The sequence below is a fragment of the Bombyx mandarina genome, chromosome 04 (assembly GCF_030267445.1).
Source record: "Bombyx mandarina strain Sakado chromosome 04, ASM3026744v2".
In the NCBI taxonomy this organism is placed as follows: domain Eukaryota; kingdom Metazoa; phylum Arthropoda; class Insecta; order Lepidoptera; family Bombycidae; genus Bombyx; species Bombyx mandarina.
In genome coordinates this window covers 14,282,813-14,300,895 of record NC_143211.1, presented here as the reverse complement: position 1 = coordinate 14,300,895, position 18,083 = coordinate 14,282,813, and the positions used below count along the sequence as shown (strand labels likewise).

At 40.1% G+C, this 18,083-nt stretch overlaps 1 protein-coding gene across 1 annotated transcript; it reads left to right on the top strand.

The window, feature by feature from the left end:
* The first annotated feature begins 1,493 nt into the window (after nt 1-1,493).
* On the top strand, nt 1,494-17,655 carry LOC114246011 (venom serine carboxypeptidase). Its single transcript, XM_028178375.2, has 8 exons — nt 1,494-1,650; nt 2,336-2,769; nt 4,183-4,295; nt 8,452-8,622; nt 13,481-13,648; nt 15,780-16,039; nt 16,464-16,592; nt 17,398-17,655. The coding sequence occupies exons 1-8, from the start codon at nt 1,610-1,612 to the stop codon at nt 17,597-17,599; spliced, it is 1,518 nt and encodes a 505-aa protein (XP_028034176.2). The 5' UTR covers nt 1,494-1,609; the 3' UTR covers nt 17,600-17,655.
* The last annotated feature ends 428 nt before the right edge of the window (nt 17,656-18,083 follow it).

The window sequence follows — 18,083 nt, the reverse complement described above, 5'->3', positions numbered from 1 at the left end:
TTTTTTCTTTAAATAACCAGTTCATATTTTTATTATTCTGTCGGTAATATCGAAAAATATTATTCATATTTCATCATTTTATCAATATGTAATACGTATTTAAATATAATTTCTAAAAAACACAATACATATATCAACAACAACAAAAAAAAACCGAGAAAAGCTGGGTCATTATCTAGTTATTATAATGTCAACTAACCTTGATGCGTGTGCTAATTTTTGAGTTAATTGTACGTCTTGGAGTCAGGGAAAATGATGTTCAAAGACTTCGTTACATTCATACAAATACATATAAATACCAAGCCAATAAAAGGGTGTTAATTGATACTCCAGAATTAGCTAGTTATAGATGACCAAAAATATTTAATAAGATACCAAACAGCATAAGCGATCTTCCACTAACTCAATTTAAAAGAAAATTATATTTATGGCTAATAGATAAGGCTTATTAGTGTGCAAGAATTTTTAAATGATAAATGTTGTACATAATAAAATATTAGAATAAGAAGTGATAGAATGTAAAAATAGATAGATTTAGTAAATTTTGTGTTAGAATTAATATAAAAATAAGTTAAATTTTCGCATGCCTAAACAGGCGAAATATATGGAACTATGTCCTATATCCACAATATCTTGTAAACTATATTTCTGGCGAATAAAGATTTTCTTCTTTCTTCTTCTTCTTCTTCTTAAAGTATTGAAACGATTGATACTCTTTTGATAGCGTTGATCTACCGACCGGCGTAACGTTGTCACCATTTTTTGTGACTGCAAAAATATTTCTAACTATATTTTAACCTACAGCAATTCTCGAAAATGGACTTTCGTATTAAGAATGATAAAAAAATCTAAATCTAGAAATCATAAATATAAATAAAGTTTTCTGAACTTTGTCAGGATAGTAATTTCTTTTTTGATCGGTTTTTCACTGGTGGTAGGACCTCTTGGGAGTCCGCACGGGTAGGTACCACCACCCCGCCTATTTCCGCCGTGAAGCAGTAATGCGTTTCGGTTCGAAGGGTGGAGTAGCCGTTGTAACTATACTGAGATCTTAGAACCTATATCTCGAGTTGGGTGGCGCATTTACGTTGTAGATGTCTATGGGCTCCAGTAACCACTTAACACCAGGTGGGCTGTGAGCTCGTCCATCCATCAAAGCAATAAAAAAAAACCGACACGAATCGCGATCACCAAAAACAGATGTGCCAAATTCCACGAGGGCTTTAAATTTTGAATCGAATAAAATGTTTAAATTATCTGTATGTGAAATCTCACAAAGAGCAGGCAACGAACGGTATTACAATATTGCATTGAAATGCAAAAACCTTTGAATTCTTAACAATCCTCTGCGACAATTATCGAAAATTGTTTCAAGATGAAATATCGTTTAGCAGTATCTGTTTTTCAACGTTCGTGCTCGACAACGTAATCTTTCATTGACGAAAATACACGATTAAATATAAATAGTTCAAGAAGTTCATATCGATGATAATATAAAAGACAATACGGAGCGGCCGGCGATCAGTACTCACGACTCTTCAAAGACATGTAGTCTTGCTGTTTTCGTGTTATAAAATAATAATAAAAAAACAATATAATAGTGCCCAAAATGAAATTATTGACTTGTTTTTTGTTTGTTTTTATATGCAGGTAAGTTATAAAGAGCCTCATTTTCATCGATACACAGAATCGGCAGGCTCCACTTTGATTGTTAAATTTTTCAACAATTCAGTCTTAGGCACCTATTGAATGAAATGATATTGGCTAAAATTGGAAGTACTAATTAGTAAAATCTACAAAACGATTTCATACATAGCATCTCTTTACTATCTGAAGTGATTATTTTTTCAAGACGTTTCCCTGCCTCGTGTTCTTCATTGCAATCGGCTTTAATTAACAGTGTTATAGAAATATAACGCAATTCGCTATCATTAATTTAAACTAAAGTTATATAATCATTTTAATATTCTCTTTAATTTTGCGTGTCTTCAACGTAACAGAAAAAATTATGGTTATTTCACGCCTGTTTTTTAATGATTTTGTTATTTCTGAACTTTCACCACATCTATTTTACTATTAAAAATAAAATGTAAGCTTTTACGTTTTATTTCACACAGAACGAACAAATAGTATATTTAATAACAAATAATAGTGGCATTAACAATAAATTTTATTCGAATAATTAATTTTAAATGATGATATTAATAAGAACAAAGGACCCATTGTTTGGTGTATCATATACATATTATTTTGCGTAGTAAGGCTAAAAAAGGAGGCCACGTGTTTCGAGTATGACTAAGAAACGCATTCCCGTAACGAAACGATTCACTTCCAGCGTCTGCTGTAAAGTAGCGGTCAAAGATAAATCAACGAAATCGCTAAACAGTTTAGAAGATTCTAAAGTGAAAGAATTAAAAAATGATGACAATCAGGACGAGGAGACGCCCGCGACCGATACCCCTAAGGTTGATAATGGCGTGGCACTGATTCTAACGCCGTATATTGAAGAAGGGAGGCTGAATGAGGCCCGCGAGGACAGCCGAGTGGACAGGTCATTATTCTTTGGATACGAGAGTTACTCTGGTTACTTCACGGTGAACAAGACATACAATTCGAATTCGTTTTTCTGGTACTTCCCTGTTGTGAAGAAACCAGTGAAAAAGACACCGTGGGTGATCTGGCTGCAAGGAGGACCTGGTGCGTCGAGTCTCACGTCGTTGTTCAACGAGATCGGACCGTACAAGGTCACTCATAAAGGGAATTTATTGCGTAAGTTATTTTAGTTAATTCGAAATACTAATTACTATTTATTATTAACTAGCTGACCCAGCAGACTTCGTAGTGCCTCAATCGATAAATAAAAGACCTAAGCTTTTGTATAAAATAAACTTAAAACAAACAAACGGAATCCGTCCGACGGGGGACACAATAAAGGAAAAACAAATTGTTATTTTTATTTAATTCCGTGCATTTTCATATTTATCTACCTTTTAAACCTTCTGTGGACTTCTACCAATAATTTAAGACCAAAATTAGCCAAATCGGTCCAGCCGTTCTCGAGTTTTAGCGAGACTAACGAACAGCAATTCATTTTTATATATGTAGAAGATAGATAGATAGATAGAAGATAGATTATTATTTTGAAATACTAATATCATGTGAACTTGAACATCATGTTGTTGTGGGCTTATCATCGTCGGGTTGAAGAAATGTCGGAAATGACATAATTCCTTACATGAGTACATCACTATGATTGATTATGTCTCGTAAAAACTAACTATGAACCCAGCTGATTAACAAAAAAAAACAAAGTACTTTCAGAAGGGCTTAGAAGTACAATTTTTTTTAAACTCGTTTTAGAAATAGATTTTGCTATATTTATGTATGTGTGTGTATTGAATAATGACGTCATTGTTTACGCCTACCATATACACACCGGGAAAACACATTGGAGACAAGAACGCATATAATACTAAATTTAAAACTTAACAAGACATAATAGATTAATAATAACCTTTTCTCGTTTGTTTCTCAATTGAATTCCTTGTTAGGAGGTCTCTAGTGATTTTAATAAAATTCGTGGGTGTACTTACGTACACGCACGTAAGAAGTTACCAACTCAACACTCAATTTTATTTCTTTACTAGCTGACCCGGCAGACTTCGTAGTGCCTGAATCGATAAATAAAAGACCTAAACTTTTGTATAAACTAAACTTAAAGCAAACAAAAGGAATCCGTCCGACGGGGGACACATCAAAGTAAAAACAAAATTGTTATTTTTATTTCATTCCGATAATTTTCATATTTATTTAACCTTTTAAACCTTCTCTGGATCTCCACAAATAATTCAAGACCAAAATTAGCCAAATCGGTCCAGCCGTTCTCGAGTTTTAGCGAGACTAACGAACAGCAATTCATTTTTATATATATAGATTGTTAAATAGTTTTGCCTATAAATCTTAATCAAGAATCTACAAAGAAATAATTCTACATTGGCGAGTGCCTTTACAAAACTAGATGCCTACTGCTTAAAACAATACAAAAACAATTATTTTACGTCCAATGAATCTATATTTTGGGATGTCAGTGACCTTGTTTTAATTGAATTGCCTAAGCGTGTTGATATTAATAAGCACGTCATAACGATGTATTTATTGACCTCTTAGAACATTAAATTGCAGCTTACCCCCACACGTGGTTGCAAAATCACTCGCTGGTGTTCATCGACAACCCCATCGGGACTGGGTTCAGTTTTACTGATAGCGAAGATGGATATGTACACGATATGGATACGGTAAGTGATTAAAATGTGTATATTATAACATAAAATCGAAATACGAGATCCCTTAAGCTAGTTTACTTTTTTTCAAATGTAGTCGCGCACGATAATCGGTTTTTACGTAATGCCATTTCATTTCGTTTTCTTGTTTTCATCGTATAGCAATCTCTGAGCTTAGCTGTTTGTCTTAAATTTTTTTTTTTTATTAGGTTCACACAACTGGATGAAATCTGCACACATAAACATTGAACTTATTTACATAAAATAATACATTATAGAATTCACCCTTTTGGGTGTGAACACATCTTGCTTAAGCGCGTTTGTGCTTAAAATATCGTTAACTAATATTAAATTACTAGCGACCCGCCCTCGCTTCGCTTCGGAAACATAAAAAACTGCATTTACAAACTTACAAAAAAAAACAATAAAAATAAAAAATTAAAAGAGGGAAATTAATGTTCTATAGAAATCAAAATAAATGTGGTTGGTCTACAGCTGGGTGTGGATCACGGAACTTAAATTTATTTTAAGTGAGGCTGGAGAAAATGTATTTATTATACCTACATTGCTGATTGAAACGTAGAGTTGATATGATTTCGAAGTGAATGATGAGATTCATGTTAGTTTCCAAAGAAAAACTCTTAAGACCAAGTTTTGTGGTCATATGTGTTACTTAAAATACGTTAAAAAAAGTTTAATGTGATAAACACTATCATTTATCACTGGGTCACAATGACCTATCGGTTCATTAGCCATGTACATTAATCAGTGTTCGGAGTTATTTGCATGATTATTGTCCAATAGAAATGTAAAATTCAATCTTAGGTTAAAAGTTTTTATGAGACAGACAGAGCATTAACTCTTCTTACTGTTCTTTATTATTATTTGTTTACGCATGACCAGTGTTCAGTACATTGTGCGAATGGAGTATCGTGAGATCTTGTGAAATATAGATAAATAAATGCATTTGGTCCCTGCAGTGTGCCTAATCCAGACTCTATTAATTAGAAAGATGAAAACAGCACTTCCTCATTGACATTCAAATAATTTATTGAATTAGGTCAATTATAATCGACTACTGGGTGCCCAGTACATTAAGTGTAACACCAAACTATCAGAGCCAAGCGAATAATAATATATGTTAGGTTAAATGTGAATTATGTCGGAAGATCTAAATGATACAGTCTATTCCGGCTATTACACAGGCGCGGCCGCGACCTTCTGACCTATTGCTAACTATATATAGACTTTTCTATAAGTATAATCTGTCCTCAGTTGTATCTTCATAGTCCTAAATAACGTCTTCTCTTTTATCTTTAAAATGTTAGAACACATTATTCATCATCACTTTGTAGTCCAATTATGATGGGTATGGTAGGACAATCGTTGCGCCAATTTAGTTGGACTTAAATCTTCAGGCTTCAGTATTCGATTCTGGTGAGGTTTGAACTGGTATCAGAATGAGTACTTTCATCTCAGAAAAAAAACCTGCTATTACAGTTCGCAGTTCAATTCAAGCGATTTATTGTTGAAGATAAGTGGACCGTTATTCCTTCATTTAGATAGCTTTGTTTCTGTCCTTAAGAGTGCTAGGTAATTACATCTACCGGTCGAGAGGACTAGTTTGGGTTTGACGTTTTGCCAATTATTTTTTTCGACATCAATTTTTACTGGTGGTAGGACCTCTTGTGAGTCCGCACGGGTAGGTACCACCACTCTGCCTATTTCTGCCGTGAAGCAGGAATGGTTTTCGGTTTGAAGGGCGGGGCAGCCGTTGTAACTATACTGAGACCTTCGAACTTATATCTCAAGGTGGGTGGCGCATTTACGTTGTAGATGTCTATGGGCTCCGGTAACTACTTAACACCAGGTGGGCTGTGAGCTCGTCCACCCATAAATGTAATAAAAAAAAATCAACATAAAATGTTGTTAATAATTAAAAATAATATTATTGAACTGATATTGTGTATTACTTTTTATTTCTTAGAAGACAAATGAGATTATATCTAGCATGGCCTTTTGTTGATCATTTCTATTTGTGATTAGATTATAAGTATACAATATAAAAGTCGAGTAGCCAATATGATTGATACCATTATATACCAAATATAAAATTAGGATTAAAAGAGTTGGAAAGTGTAAAAGAATTCTTTTTGACCGGTGACTTCCTTTTAAGTAAATTAAACAATGACTACTATTTGTTAGTGATTCACTTGTTAAATCGTTTTGGATTTTAGACGTGTCTTAGATTAAGAGGCATTACATTTATCGAATTTACGTGCCACTTTGTGTGTACAACGGGATCAAAAGACCTTTTCGCATTGAACGTTTGGGCAAGAGGAAAGTAATAAAATATATAAGCGAACGGACTAAAAACTTGTTCTTTATAAAGACAGATTCAACAAACGGCTTACTAACTCACATAATTTAATGTATATGAAGGCATTTTTTTTTAAATTTATATGTAGTAAACTAAAACAAAAAAAAAAAAGCGTAAATAGCAAACTTTTTTTTATTGCTTAGATGGGTGGACAAGCTCACAGCTCACCTGGTGTTAAGTAGCTACCGGAGCCCATTGACATCTACAACGTAAATGCGCCACACACCTTGAGATATAAGTTCAAAGGTCTCAAGTATAGTTACAACGACTGCCCCACCCTTCAAACCGAAACGCATTACTGCTTCACGGCAGAAATAGGCAGGGTGGTGGTACCTACCCGCGCGGACTTTCAAGAGGTCCTACCACCAGCAAGAATTCCAATTAATTTTTTTTCTATAATTGGTGAAATTGTCGAGGTTGAAGTTGTTTTGTGTGGCCCTAATGAATAATTAAAATCATCTACAGATAATATAAAAAATAAAAGACACGCTACCCTTACTTACACTTAGTAATATCATAAGTTTAAAAACAAAAAAATTACCTAAAAAAGCACCTTTAAATAAAAAACCGAACGAATATTAATATCATGTTTTTTTTTCTCATTGATACTGGTCAGGAGAAATATTACAGCGAAGTTATAAAATCAATATATTGTTATCGTTCGTTGATACGTATGCATATTTTGAAGTTAATCGGACGCCTTTAGTCGGTGAAATTGACGTGCAAAATCAACAAACATACATAATGTATGTAGATACTTGCTTTTTAAATAATGTTGCTCTATATACGGTATTGTAATTTTTATTTGTTGCCATTCTCTTCTCGCTGATTGTCTTAAAGAAAATCATTTACAAAATAAATCTATTTTTCGGTCGTGGGCAGGGACGTCTTAAATTAGGCTGGGGCCCTTGCCACACAAGAATTTGAGGCCCTTTTGGAAAGTAAAAAAATATTTTTTTACTGATTATGAATCAAATACAGTATGATTTGAAGTCGTTGTGGCCTAACGTACCAATTTTTCTAATGAAATACGTACTCAACAAATGTTCACGATTGACTTCCACGGTGAAGGAATAACATCGTGTAATAAAAATCAAACCCGCAAAATTATAATTTGCGTAATCACTGGTGGTAGGACCTCTTGGGAGTCCGCACGGGTAGGTACCACCACCCCGCCTATTTCTGCCGTGAAGCAGTAATGCGTTTCGGTTCGAAGGGTGCGGTAGCCGTTGTAACTATACCTGAGATCTTAGAACTTATATCTCGAAGTGGGTGGCGCATTTACGTTGTAGATGTCTATGGGCTCCAGTAACCACTTAACACCAGGTGAGCTGTGAGCTCGTCCATCAATCTAAGCAATAAAAAAAAAAAAAGATATAATATGTCATTAATGATATTAGAATGCTGCTGGTTTTCTGGTTACGATTACGATAGCGGAAACCTTTATCGTGATCGCTAAATGGTGTACTTAGTAAATTAGGTAGGATGCGTTCGGAAATATTATTATTTAGTACAGTAGGAATAGGCGCAGTCATCGATGTAATGGCGTAGTATATGCCTTGAAAATACCTTCTGATAAGATTATGGATTTGTGAAAAAAGTGTAATGTGCCCGACAAATATGTTTTGAGAATAAATGTGTGAGAGATTTTGTCAGTCCTTCGGGGCCCCCTGAGAATGGGGGCCCTGGGCACGCGCCCCGTGTGCCCTTATGGTAAAGACGGTAATGGTCATGGGTAAGAAATATTGAAATACAGAAGAAGTAGTAACGCAGAGCACGTTTAAATTTCAGTATGGTCACCACCTATACTTAACAGTGAAGCAACTGGTGACAGTGTATCCGGAATTGCAAACTGCACCATTGTATGTGGCCGGAGAGTCGTACGCTGGTAAATACGTTCCAGCTTTGGCCATGCAACTTCACAGGCACAAAGACGACCCAGATTTCAATATAAATCTTCAGGTAAGTTTGTTTTTCTTCAATTATTTCTTTCCCTAGGTATTCGTTAGTAGCCTAAGAGACAATATAATACTGGTGGTAGGACCTCTTGTGAGTCCGCACGAGTAGGTACCACCGCCCCACCTATTTCTGCCATGAAGCAGTAATACGTTTCGGTTTGAAGGGTGGGGCATCCTTGTAACTATACTGAGACCTTAGAACTATATCTCAAGGCGTGTGGTGCATTTTACGTTGTAGATGTCTATGGGCTCCAGTAACCACTTAACACCAGGTGGGCTGTGAGCTCGTCCACCCATCTAAGCTATAAAAAATAAAAAAAATGAAAATTCTAGCTTCCCGTGTGCTCACGGGCTCAACCCTTAGAAAATTTGCCAACACTAGCCCTATCATTTTTTTTCTTACCTAAGCTGGTAGCCTTTAAAGGCTATGCCAGCCTAGCCGAACGAATCGATGAGCTCACGAAGCTCTAACCTGATGACGTTGCTAACACTGTTTTTTTTTTTTTTTTTGTATCGATGGGGAATCCTATTCTTTACGGATACCCTGCCGACGGGGGTCGGACCGGGCTATGTCGGACTCCGCGCCTCCGGTGGAAGAAAGAGGAAGAAGTCGCGAACCGAGGTCCGCGCCCTTAACCAATTGGTCCACGGAGACTACGCCTTTAGAAAGGCGCGCTGGGCTAAGTTCAGCTCTCGCCAAACCCGCCCAGCTTAACGACTACCGACTAAACCCCAACGAGCTCCTCCACTCCGGCTGGGCGGAGACCCAGGTACCGCCATGTGCGCGCCATAGGCCCGCCTTCGCCGGCTCCCACCCCAATGTTACGTTGGGCGGGATCTGCCACCGGGGACTTCTTCCCCCTCTCATCTCCACGACTCGTGAGGGGCGCACCAGAGCCACAGCGCACCACCACCCCACAGGACCTTAGTGCCGAGCACCGGGCGCCCCCGCACCCAGCAATCGACGGCCCCTGCAGGAGCCGGGTGGGGGCTTTCTGCCCGCACCACCCGCTCCGCCTTCACTGCCTACGAACCGAGGTCCACGACCTCCTCCTCACGACTTCCTCCTCGGTTCATCGGCATGCCCGGTTCTTCATAAAGCCCCGGTCTTCCTTGTGCCCGACGGAGGCTGGACGTCCATCGGAGTCGTCGTCTCGCCGAGTTGACTTCGGTCTGCAGCAACGGGTGCGGCCGCGGGTGCAGCGACGTCCTCTCTCCTTGGTTTTCTCGGGGGCCTTGCACAGGCCTTGCCCCCCGAAGTGTGGTCCGCTGGTTTCCCGGCGGAGGCGCAGACGGCGCATCGCGGTGCCAGTGTGCATCCGGATGCCACGTGGCCGGTCTGTCCGCACCGGTAGCAGTCGTGGCTGCGGTCGACCGACGACGGGCACCGCGCACCCACATGGCCCAACGCGTGGCAGCGGAAGCATTGTAGCCTCCGGGCCTCCAGCAGGTGGACGCGAACAACGCTCCACCCGATGCGCAGCTTCGTCACTGTAACAATTTTCTTCGCCGCTGCTATCGGGCAACGAACGAGAACCTGGCCCATTCCTCCGGATCCGGGCTTGATAGAGCCAGCCTTGACTGCATCGACGGAGCATTCGCCGATGCGCGCAAGCTCGGTGCATATCTCCTCCTCCGTCAGCGAATCGTCAAGTCCGCTTATGCGGATTGCAGCGGTCACTATCGGTCTTGTCACCGTTACTCTCTTAGAAGAGAGAACCTCCTTAAGCTTCTCGGCCAGCAAGTCGGCCTTCGCGATCTGGTCCTCGCCGCTAACTATGAGTATTTTGGCTCCGGTTATTGCTGACCGGACCTTCTCGATGGGGATCCCTAAGGCTCCGGCGTCGATGCTGGCCCTCGCCTCGGCGAGCACCTCCCGGTAGGAGAGCCCCTTTTCGATGGCCTCCGGGTGCAGCCTCAGAATAACGGCCTGCGAGCGCGGAGCTCGAAGTCTCTTCTTTCTACCTTTCTTCTTAGGCTTGAGCGGGGCAGGGTTTCTGTCTCGTTGGCCTTCCGCGTTGGTCGTCGGTGCTGGCTCCTTTTCCCTTCTCGGCCGTGCTCCTCTACGCGCAACGGTCGCCCAACTGACCGTAAGGGCAGCGGGGGCCGGAGGGAATGCGCGCGGCTCGGGTGGAGCTGGTGGCTCGGATGGAGCTGACGGCGTCGTCTTCTTGTTATTGCCCTTCTGTTTCTTGGGCTTCACTTTCTTGTTGGTCTCAAGCTGGGGCAGAGCCGCAAAAGGCGGCGTTGCCTCCGACACAAGACCTGCAGTGTCTGGATCGATTTCGCTCTCTCTGCTCCTCCTTCTTGCGTCAGCGGCCAAAGGTGGTCGCAAACGAGGCTCTGGGAGTAGACGGGCCTCCAGACCCGCGAGTCGGGCGTCCAGCATGGACCCGACTGCTCGCATGATTATCTGCAGGCGTCGCTCGTCGTCTTCGTTTGGCAGTGTTGGGCCGGGAGTGGGCTGCGCTGTCGTCTGAGCGAGGCGCACCATTTCCGCTCTTACGTCCTCTACTTCCTTCCTGAGCTGCAGGATCTCCGCCTCCTGTCTCTCGCTGAGTGCCTGCAGCCTCAGGGTTTCCTCGTTGGCCGATCTGGAAGCTAGATCTTCCGTGGCCTCCTTTATTGTTGTGGCCATCTCCTTAAGGGCTTTGATGTACGTCCCCTTCGGATTGCGCGCTTTCGCCGCGATGGTAAGGGCCATCTGGGCGGTCTCCTGGAGCCTAGTCGCGGGATCTGCTGTTATGTTCCCGGATATTAAATGTACTGCGCGCCTCTTCTCACGCAGGTTGTGCACGCTTTCCACTACCTCCTGTTCAGCGCGAAGCTCCAGCTCTTCACGTTGAGCTTTTAAGTATGCCTGCTTCGCCGCCGCCAATCCCACGTATTGGCCGGTCGTTGGAGGACGACCTCGGCCTCTCTTCGATGGTCTGGTCCTGGACACCAACGATCCTGACGCCTCCGATTCGGTACTACTGTCGGAGCTTGCGTTCTTCGAGCCTTTTGCCCTTTTGCGCGTCGTTCTCTTTGGTGATGAACAGCAGGAGCTGACCACCATGCTGTCCTCCGAGCAAACGCTGCTTTCTCTCCTGCGGTCTTCGTTTTGCACCGTTTCTCTTTCGTCCCTTGTGGACCTCTTCCTTTTCTCCCCGTCCTTCTCGGACTCTTTCCCGGAACAGCTTGTGCCCCCCCCAGAATACGAGGGGCAGCGTGCGGCCGATTTCTCGACCGCACGGAGGGATTCTCCTCCCGCAGAGCAAGAGGTACCCTCCTGGGGTAATAACTTTTTCAGGCTGGACATGCTCATGCTTTTTTATTTTTATTTACCTAGGGTGCGGTCCCCTAGGACACCCTCGAGACTGGTCTCCCACCAGCCATTCGTCCCGTTGCCGGGCGTCAAAACTTGGGATTGGGTGAGAATAAAGAAAGAAAGAAGTGGAAAATATAACAAAATCTAACATAAAAATGTAACCAACAGTACAAGAGTGAAGATAGTAAACAAACAAAACACAAAGAACAAAATAACAACGAAGATAAGGACAGACAAACTCAACATAAATTAAATCAAAAATATAAAGAAAACAAAAAGACAGTAAAAACAAACTCAAAATAATAAGGAAGAAGTCGGGGGCCCGGGCATCCCCGGAAGAAACACCCTTCAACTAGGTGAAGGGCGCAGAGAGCCCAGAACCCCCCCTGCTGGTTTTGGTCCACGTCGCTCAATGCTAACACTGGCCCTAGCAGGAGCAGTGCTTCGCAGAATCTACCAACGGATCGGAAACGCGACCCACTGAGAAGATCCGGCGAAAAAACTCAGTGGGCTGTGTCTATGGGTTAGTTTACTCGCCGAACTCTTCGTTGTAATCTATGAGTTCAACGACGACGGTGATCGGTGCTTGAGGGTATAGCACCTGTTTTTTTGATTAAAGTACTAGCAATGACGTCAAACAGAATACCGTTGAGTTGACTCCAGGATTAAGGCAGTGACTGTTTGGATTCAGTAACACGATAAGATGCTAAGATAAACATTTTTTACAGCTTTTATTACCTATTCGAACACACTAACACATACACATGAACCCGCATTACGTCTACTTCGACATTAAGTCTCACCCCAGGATGTTAATAGGTTTTGGTAACCACTTGATACCAGACGGTTATTAAATCATCTGCCCGTATGGAACTCATGATAGGTACTTTAATTGATTTTCATAGTCCGTTGGAACGCCGTGATGTATCGACGAGTCACGTCAACGCAATCTCTTTCTCTCTCTCTCTCTTTCTCTCTCACACACACTCTCTCACTATCTCTGGTTGGGTGTCTCGTGAACACTGAATTATATAGATCTATGCTCGTGAACCCCCCCGAAAAAATGAAACTTAGAATACATTTCTCAAAACGGGTGGCGGTATTTACATACGTTGTTGATATCCTTGAGCTCTGGTAACCACATAACATCAGGTGGGCAGTGGTTCGTCCACCCTTCTAAGCAAAACAAGGCTCAGGTTTTCGTAGTATAGGGAATACTTAGGCTGGGCTTAGGTAACCGTGTAGGACCCAATCTTTATATATATATTTCTTCTGTGCGTGTGTTTGTCACTAAACTCCGCATAAACGGCTAGACTGATTTGAATGATTTTTTTTGTATGCCTTTGGGTGGTATCCTGGATGGTTCAGAATCTAAACCGTCCAGATCCAATCTAAACTTTAGATTCACAAATCAGCCCGGCAGATGGCGCTGCAGTCGGTATCGAGGTTATTTATCTTTCCTAGAAATAATTTATATGGCAAAACAACGTTTGCCGGGCCAGCTAGTTATTTATATATATTTGAGAACAGAAGGATATTTTTATGTTTACAGGGCTTGATAGTCGGCAACGCTTATGTTGATCCGGAAATGATATCTCACATGGCGCGACCGTTCTATTACTTCGGAATGCTGGAGAAGGAAGAGATAAGGGCCATACAGCCTCTACTGACAGCGCTCTCAGAGGACATTGCCGCTAATCGAAGTGTTGAGGCTAAGAACGTGAGAATATGTCTTTTATTTATCTATACGCTACCGTACTGTTGAGGCTTTCACATCATGTTTCTTTTTTTTATTGCCCGTGTAGGCAGACGAGCACACGGCCCTGATATGGTGAGTCATGGACAGTAGCAATGCCGGGGCGGAGCCAAGCCACTGTCTACCGTAAAAAGCATGTGTCATGGTTCGGTAATTTAACATCGTCTGGATCCTGCGCCTGTAAAGCTATATATATCCATTAAAAAATTAAATTGCTTTTTAATCTTTAGAGTAAAATGTATTTATTTATTTATTACACTTCATGTAAAATTTACATTGGCGGACTTAATGCCTAAAGCATTCTCTAACAGTCAACCAAAGGTAGTGCAGAGTGAATAGTGGTAGGTGCAATGAAATGTACACTTTATGTTCGTAATTTTTTGTGAGATTTAAGTGAAGCACATAAAGAACTGCTATAAAATCACTCATTGCACTAAAACGTACTTGTTGGTTTAGTTATATCGATCAAATTTAATGTTTTTATTTATTTATCATGTTTATTATGTATTATCTTCATTATCTTAATGTATTGATTACACTGGCGGACATGCCTAGGGCATTTTTAAATTAGTGTTTTTTTTCAATCAAATTTATCGAAGGACAATGCCCAAAAGTGGCCCAACTTCGTGACAAAACTATTTGTACTTGAAAAACTATGCCTTATTTTTTCATGTTGTTTAGTTTATGTATCAACATTTCTTTCACCCTGGCATTGTTTTACAAAAAAATTAATTACTTATTTGATAACATCCCAAAACTGAGTGCCATAGTTTTTAAATTCGCCAATAGACAAAGGGAAAGTTAGCCCATACAGCCTTATAGTAAACTTATATGCTGACAAACGAAAGAGTTGTCTGTGACTTGAACAACAAATTAAAAAAATTGCTAATGGTTATAATTCACAGACTTTTTAGTTTATTGTTGTTCAATTCAATATTTATGTATTGTAATAATAATTATTACTTAAAACCATGAATTATTTAATATTTTTAGATATTAATGATTCCATTAGTAAAAATCTCAATGGCCTACCATTACTCTATTCTTATTATATATGATCAGAGAGTTTTGGCAGCAACCCGAGTGAAGCGTCACTTGAAGTTTTATTTTATGTTTTTTTAATAGCTTATTGTGATGTATAATATACAAATTAGGTGTTGTTTTGTGTATTAAATGTCAATAATCGTTGTTCACGATTATTGAGGCATTGGAACAAAACTGTGGCTAACATAGCAGTGACTGTTTTTTTTTTTTCAAGATAAAAGGTTGCGGAAATTCACGCTCACTCAATGTGCTATTCATCAAGTTGACGTCAAAACTCCTAAAAAGCAATAAAAAGAAATACACCGGATTTTTATTAACATAAAAAATATATAAAAAATATAACTATGACAGACTAGGCTGTATAGGCTACGCTCTTTGCCTGCTTGTTGGCGAATTTAAAAACAACAACAACAATATCGTTGCCGGCTTCCGGATTTCATTTCATTTTATTATTATTATGAGGATATAATAATAATAAATTGTACGTAAGGGCTTATTTCTAGGAACATTAACCACAATTAACTTATTTAATACTGTAAATAATGATGAGAGCGATTATTGATTTCGAAGAAAACAATTAACAACTTAATTTTAGCTGCAGAAAAAAACAGATTTCTCTTAAACCTGGGTGAGAATATAAAAATCGTTTTCTGAATATGAAACGATATTTCTTTGTCTATCAAATTAAGTTAAAATCATCATCACCCGACAACTTTTTTTAGGGGCCCAAACGCCCATAGAAAATGGGCATTGTCCTTTACTGTTTTTGAAGTGTGAACTTCATTCGCACCGTTGTAATTTGAAACGATGGAATAAAAAAGCGAAATCATAACTAGGCCAAATATACAATTTTTAAGACCTGCGAGAGACCTTGAACACTGTTACTGTTGAAGGTTTAACTGTGTATTGTTTCCTTTTTTTTTAATTGCACTACCCACCGGCTTCCCATTCGGTATTTAGATTCTAACAAGCCTCTTGTATTTGACGATGGATGTCGCCACTATACATTTATGAAATACATTGCGAATTTTCATTAATTGGAAACTTTCAGAGATTCATGGGATTGGTCTCGTTGCTTCTGTATCTATCGCATCAGACGCATGCGTACAATTTCCTTGAAGACCGCGTCGTTTTAGAGAATCACGAGAAGTTTCTCAATAAGCCCGAAATAAGAAAAGCAATTCACGTCGGAGACATAATATACACGTACGTGAACGTTACCGTGAATCTTAAGATGGCCCCGGACTTCCTTAGCAGTTCAAAAGCTCTGTACGAAGAGCTGCTGGAGAGCTATAGGGTGTTGACATACTGGTAAGATTTATTTCTCTCCTTCGTCACTAGATGACGCTGATTAAATATTTCTATGTTTTTTTAGCGGAGCAGAATGCCGATCCTAAAACAAAAAAAAATCAATATCTTTAATATATTGGTATAATCATTCCTCTTGAGAATTAAGCGTATGACTGCTTTGATTGATTATGTGATCTGGTACGATAAGTGTCACTCTACCGATTTTGGCGCGAAGCATGTTTGAAGGGGTGTAAGACAGACATTAATTATTACCAGGCGAATGACATTTCGGTCAACGTCTTTGCCAATATTTCAAATTTGGAATTCTGGTATTTTTGTTACCGTCCCTTCCGGTTTTAAATCGTTTCCCGAGATCGTTATTAATATTTACCATAGATTATACACTTAATATACTTGATATTTACTTTACATTGAACATTTTCAGTGGAAACCTGGATCAGATGATGCCGTGCGTGGTCACATCGGAACATTACAGAACGTGGAAATGGAGTTCGTCCGATGACTTCATTAAGGCTGTACGAAATCCTTACATGTTTAAAAATAGATTGGCAGGGTATGTGCGTCTTAATTTAAAACTCACCGCAATGAAACGTGTTCAATGAAATTAACACTAATAATATATTCAGTTTATTTTTTTGGGGCGACCCTACGTCGCTTGCACTGGGAGGTCACTGGAGTGCATCACCGATAGACTTGTTTCGTAATTTAAATACCCACAAGCTTCCGATATTCAACACAAAATCTTACTTTTCAAACTGAAACACATGACGGCTCCTCAGCAGAAATAATCAGCATCAGCATGTTCCTTCTTCAAACGAGGCTTGTGGAGAGTATTAAGCGGTAGGCAGCGGCTTGGCTCTGCCCCTGGCATTGCTGAAGTCCATGGGCGACGGTAACCACTCACCATCAGGTGGGCCACAGGTGGGTGGTGGGGTGGTAAACAAAGTCGCTTTCTCTGTCCCTATGTACGCTTAAATCTTTAAAACTACGCAACGGATTTTGATGCGGTTTTTTTTAATAGATAGAGTGATTGAAGAGGAAGGTTTATATGTATAATAACATTCATTAAATAGTGTAGAAATCAATAATAAATTACAGTTTCCGAAGAGAAGCGAGGGCGGGTCGCTAGTTTTCTATAAGTGTGGGAAAATTAATACTCCTCCGTCCTCGCAATTTTTGTAAAAATAGGTACAAAGTTTTTGCTTCACGTATTAATTTAAAGATAAACCATAACCGAGAGTATAACGGCTGCCCCGATAGCTCGATATGAGTAGTCCAGTACATCCACAATGATTGCAAAGTTAATTGTAACTTGTATTACACATTAACTCAGTTCCGCTACGTCATTTGTTTCCCAGGTACCACAAAACCGGCGGTAATCTAACGGAGCTGATCATCCGCGGAGCCGGTCACATGGCGCCCATGGACACGCCCGACCAAACAGCGTACTTCATAACTCAATGGACCCACAACGAACCGTTGGACCAACCGATCGGATCTACCATCGATTTGAAATACGTAGAAGAATATGTTAAGAAATTAACATTAACAACGTCTTGAAGTGAATGTATTGAAAGTTAAGTGCGAAATAAATAAATATATTTATTGTTAGTTGATTTGTTCTGGGTTTTTTTTTTTGCGTTGTTTTACCAGTTTTAATCTGAAAATGGAGTCAGAAGTGTATATAAGTACATACAACCGTCATGCTCGAAGTTTTTTTTCTCTTACCTATGCTGCTATTTCAGCTATTTCAACTTCTCCTTGACGTGTAGGTAAGCTCACTGGGCTCAAGCTGGAGTGTTGCTAACACTGGCGCTAGCAAGGGCGGTGCTTCGCAGAATCTACTACCGGATCGGAAATGCGACCCACTGAGAAGATCCGGCGAGAAACTCAGTGGGCTGTACTGCTCGAAGAAATCAAGTGTTTGTTGTTGTGGATTTTTTTTATATTGCTTAGATGGATGGACGAGCTCACGACCTACCCGATGTATATATATCATTTGATATTATTTTAATAAGTTCGCTCTAGTTAATATTCGCCTGAC

Bases quoted from the DNA above. Each gene is read 5' to 3' on its own strand.
- LOC114246011 (XM_028178375.2), top strand. From the start codon at position 1,610: ATGAAATTATTGACTTGTTTTTTGTTTGTTTTTATATGCAG. The intron at 2,770-4,182 runs GTAAGTTATTTT...ATTAAATTGCAG, and splicing joins TCATAAAGGGAATTTATTGC to CTTACCCCCACACGTGGTTG. The intron at 16,040-16,463 runs GTAAGATTTATT...GAACATTTTCAG, and splicing joins TATAGGGTGTTGACATACTG to TGGAAACCTGGATCAGATGA.